Source organism: Octopus sinensis, linkage group LG2 (assembly GCF_006345805.1).
Source record: "Octopus sinensis linkage group LG2, ASM634580v1, whole genome shotgun sequence".
NCBI classification, from domain to species: domain Eukaryota; kingdom Metazoa; phylum Mollusca; class Cephalopoda; order Octopoda; family Octopodidae; genus Octopus; species Octopus sinensis.
In genome coordinates, this window is record NC_042998.1 from 203829816 (window position 1) to 203834815 (window position 5000).

Here is a 5000-nt window from a genome sequence, read left to right on the forward strand (position 1 = left end):
CCATTCTGCCCATTTCTGGATAAATCTAGACACCACTTTTGTCATCTCGTCCCAGTTCTTATTCACACAGAAGTTAGAATATAACCAGGCTCCATGCTTTTTCACTGGTCCATAAGTTCAGCGTCCAGTGGCATGGATCTGACCCACCAGATGACCAGCTGCAAGCCCACGAAATTGTCGGCGTTGATTTTTGGCTCCTGCCAACGACTCGTATACCTGCCGTATGGTATCGACCGTCAGCACTTAGGAGGCGTCGAGGACGATTGCCTGTACTTTGAGATCTAAGCTTTCTGGAATAGCACTGCTACTCTACCACCCGATCCTAACAGATCACGAAATGAGAATACCTCATAGTCGTCAAAAATGGGTGCTAGTGTGTACGCACCAGAAATTCTCGTCTCGCTGATGCCCACCACATCTGTGTCGAACGAGCTGAGATTAGCAAGTGGCTTATCTTCCAAGCTGGCCCCAAGCCATGCACTTTTTCGCACACCTCACTCCCAGTTCTGCCGATTTTGTCGAATAAAGAAAAAGACAGATCACTCACCTTGATTTTCGTGAAACCCCGTTGTTCTAGACCTGTCTTTTGGCGAATGTTTTCTAAAATGCCTTTTTTTAGTTTTTTATTCTCTTGGTTATTTTTGGGGGTGAGGAGAGTAGTTTCAGCTGATAACCGTGGAGGCAGTTCTAGTGTGGCCTTCATACTTTCTCCGTATAACCGTGTAAGATCTCGCCGATAAAAGGTGAAATTCTTCAGCCTGTAGCCTGTTACGACGTCTGGGCCTGAGGATTTCCTGTTTGGCAATATCTGCAGAACTTCTTCCAGTATTTCACCCTCTCTTTCATATTACTTCTACTGGACATGCCTGTCGTAGTCATGCTCCAGTTCTTTTAACCTTACAGGCTTGTTTGCTGAATTGATCATTTGTTTCCTATACACATCTCCAGAAGCCCTCAGCCTCATCTTTCGTGAGACTGTCTTTTACCGAGATTCAGTGTCTTTTACCGCATTGAAGCTGCGAGAAGCTGATTTGGGTTCGCTGGCAAATAATTCAGTATTTACCGTTTATATGTTGTAGGTTTATATAATAGTTTTTCAGCTGTAGCTGTGAGTTGTTTCAGATGGTGCAGTTTTGGAATTTAGCTTTTTAAATCCTCTATCACCAAATCCCTTAGTTTTTCTGAGATCTTTCTGATGCGCTTCGTGTCAATTCCACTGTCTTCTTCAACCTTCCGGGTTACAGACTCATGCATAGTCTTTTTTCCGTATGCTGAGTGCTTTTCATCCGGGTCTTCTCTGAGGTAAGAGAGTCCAGCTATTTTGGGGCTGTATAGGAGATCACCAAGAAGGGAGCGTTTTTTGAGGAGTTCCCTGCCAACTCGTACAATGTTGCTCCCTTCACTTTTCAGGACTGCATTTATATATTCATTTTTGCCGCTGTTGTTCGGCAGGTGCTGCCTGAATGATACCGAACGGCATTCGAAGGCCGTCTGCACTGATCTCAGGCCTTTACCACCTTCATTTTTGTGGAAGTTCCTAGTTGTCAGGATTTTGCGGGTTTTAGTATTTATGAAGTGGATTTCCTCTACAAACCAATCAAGTTTCCCAAATGCTGGGATCAGCACTGGCACTGCAAATGCATTGTGGGATATTGTTTTGTTGTAAGAGGAGAGTTCCGACTGCCATATTTTCCTAAGTCTGGTGTAATATTCTCGGGTCACTCTATCTTTATTCACAGTACTCTCATATGATACATTGTCATTTATGCCTAGGAACTTGTAACATTCTTTGTGTGGAACGGGGAAGATAGAGAGACCGTTGATGCACGGATTTTGGTGGACTGACTTTCCGCGTTCTATAACCAACTACCAACATTTCTTTTGGCCAAATTCCACGCCTGTATCAGCTGAAAATGCTATTAATTCCAGTTGTTTTTTGGCATTGTTAACACTTTTAGCATAAATCTTCAGGCCGTCTACAAAGAAATTATGAGTAACATTGATATTTCTAGCAGTTCAATAATCTAGAATGTAACCATTTGTTTTCTGCAGTAAGGACGAAATACAGAGAGACTATCTCCCTGGAATATTTCCTTTGAAAGTTCTCCGTTGTAAGGCTAAGAATAGTTGTCCATGTCTTTGTGAGTTTCTCTATAACAGCAATGAAGATCGTAGGTACCTTTGCCAGATGTAGACACTTCAACAGCCATGAATGAAGGACAGAGTCGAATGCCTTCTTATAGTCAAGCCATACTCTCACAAGGTTTCTGCGTTGTTTTCTTCCTTCAGACACTACAGCTTTGTTTATTAAAAGTTGTTCGGCCGTCATCCCCACACTCCCTTCTTTCCACCAGCCTGTTCCTTTGTCACAATGTTGTTCTACTCACAATGGTCCTGGAGGAATTGGTTGAGGCAACTTGTGTACAGTTTGTACATAATGTTTAGGCAAGCAGTGGGCCTGTAGTTTCCTGCTATTTAGGTGATTTCATTTTTGGCAACAAGATTTGTCCTTGCTGTAGCAAGCCAATTGGTATATCAGTCTGACCTTCCATAGTCCTTTTGAACATACCTATCAATCGGTTTCTATAAGATGCCAGGTTCTTGTACCAATATCCAACTATTAGGTCCCTTCCAGGTGCCTTCCCATTCTGCAGTTGTATGTATGTATGTATGTATGTATGTATGTATGTATGAATGTATCTCATTATTCAATTATATTTCAAGATTTCGCCAATAGAGAAAGAGCCGGTTTCTAACCTAGATCCAAGGTTCCTTCATTGGAATTTCAACATCAACAGGGTATGTATGTGCAGATTTGTATGTTTTATGTATGCATTCTCATGCATATATTTGCATATCTAGACATGTTCATATATTGGGTTGGCATCTAAGTTCCCGCCGTTTTTTTAAATTTTGGAATTCATTGCATTTTAAAATTTTGGAATCTATTTTTTTTTCGAGAATTCTATTTTTGAATCATTTTGGAATCTATTTTGTTTTTTTTTTAATTTTTTAAAATTTTTGTTTATTTTCAGATCATTAAAATGGAAAGTCAAGTAAAGAAAAACGAGCATTTTCGACACCCACTTTTTGCTTTTAATCAAGGTTCTAAGGCCGCAAAAGCTGCTCGCGACATTTGTGCTGTGTATGGAGAGGGTGCTATAGTTGAAAGAACCGCTCGTGATTGGTATGCCTAGTTCAAAAACGCAAATTTTGACCTCAAAGACGCACCTTGTTCTGGCCGTCCAGTTGAGTTTGATGAAGAGCGATTAAACCAACTTTTGCACGAAAATTCTCGTCAAACGACAAGGGAACTGGTAGAGAAAATGGAATGCTCCTATACTGCTATAGAGAAGCATCTTCACTCGACGGGAAAGGTTCAGAAGTATGGAGCATGGGTTCTGCATGCTTTAAGTGACAACAACAAAAATCAACGAGCCACAATATCCGCTGGTCTGCTTGCTCGTCACCGCTCAACTCATGGACACAAGCAACAATTTCTTTACCGAATCGTTACTGGCGACGAAGCATGGTGCCTGTACATGTATATGAAGCAGCGTAAGGAATGGCTTAGCCCCAGTAAACAAGCGACACCGCACATGAAACAAGGTCTTCATCCGCGTAAAATGTTGTGCGTATGGTGGGACTGGGAAGGGATTATCTATTACGAATTGCTTGAACAGAAAAAAACGGTCAACACGGAACAGATGGAACGACTCAACACGGCTATTCAAGAGAAAAGACCTAATCCTCAGCATGGAGTTCTGCTGCACGACAACGCCCGACCTCATATCGCCAATATTACCAAGAAAGCCATCCAAACTGGGATGTGCTGCCACACCCACCGTACTCTCTGGATTTGGCACCAACAGATTTCCACCTCTTTCGATCTCTTTCAAATGCTATGCGCGGAGTTTCGTTCAATACCGATGCAGAATTGAGAGCTTGGTTTGATCAACATTTCGAGTCGAAATCGGGTGATTTCTACCAACAAGGTATTGAAAATCTTGTTGAACGTTGGGAAGAAGTTGTAAACAACAAGGGTGAATACATTATTGATTAATTAGTTGTTACTTTTTTTTTAACCTTTTAAAAAATTTTAATTTTAAAATACGGCGGGAACTTAGTTGCCAACCTAATATGTTTAAATGATAAACTTCTACAAAGTTTTACAGTCTTTTTTTTTTTGTAGTCTTCAAATTAGCTTTCTCTTTTCTGGTTTTGAGAAGCCAAATTTCTCAAGATTGGTATTTAGGCAGTGTGTTACATATCCCAGTGCCCCAATAATTACAGGTATAAACCTGGACTTATAATCTGGATAGAGTAACTGTAGATTTCTCAATAGTTCAGCATAGGTGTTCTCTTTTTCACTGATCTTCAGCTTTATGTTAACATCCGATGGGCAACTAATTTCCACAACTGTACACAGTTTCTTTTCTCTGTCCCAAAACATTCTACCAGACCTGTTGTGCTTACATTATATTGAGGTCTTTATTGGGACATTCCACCAGTATTCCTTTTTATTATGAGTGGCTATGGTTCTTATTTCTTTGCCCTTGTATGTATGTATGTATGTATGTATGTATGAATGTATGTATGTATGTATGTATGTATGTATGTATGTATGTATGTATGTATGTATGCATGTATGTATGTATGTATGTATGTATGTATGTATGTATGTATGTATGTATGTATGTATGTATGTATGCATTTATGTATAGTCATCTATACCGACCAGCGTAACCTAGCGTCAGATTTCTAGTTATTTTATCCAGTCCAAGATGAAAAAAGCAGCACCGTCTATCTGATGCGACTGGATCCCAGAACTTAGATGATCATAACTCAATACCAGCAGACATATAGTCCTATGCTCTGGTGATTTTTGAAAGCAATATGAACCAAGGAAATGCGAACGAATTATGTTAATATTTGAGTTGTTTCTATGTATTCTACAGACAGCGAAAAAGTACCAGAAAGGTAATAAAATAAAGAAAAGA

General features: G+C 40.1%; 1 protein-coding gene across 1 annotated transcript in view; it reads right to left on the reverse strand.

Moving 5' to 3' along the window:
* The window catches only part of LOC115227410 (homeobox protein Hox-B3-like), a 57046-nt gene extending 56343 nt beyond the window's left edge, over nucleotides 1–703 (reverse strand). Inside the window, exon 1 of the mRNA XM_029798249.1 lies at nucleotides 548–703. Coding sequence (XP_029654109.1) covers nucleotides 548–703 — 156 coding nt within the window. The remainder of the gene's footprint in view (nucleotides 1–547) is intronic.
* Nucleotides 704–5000: the final 4297 nt, after the last annotated feature.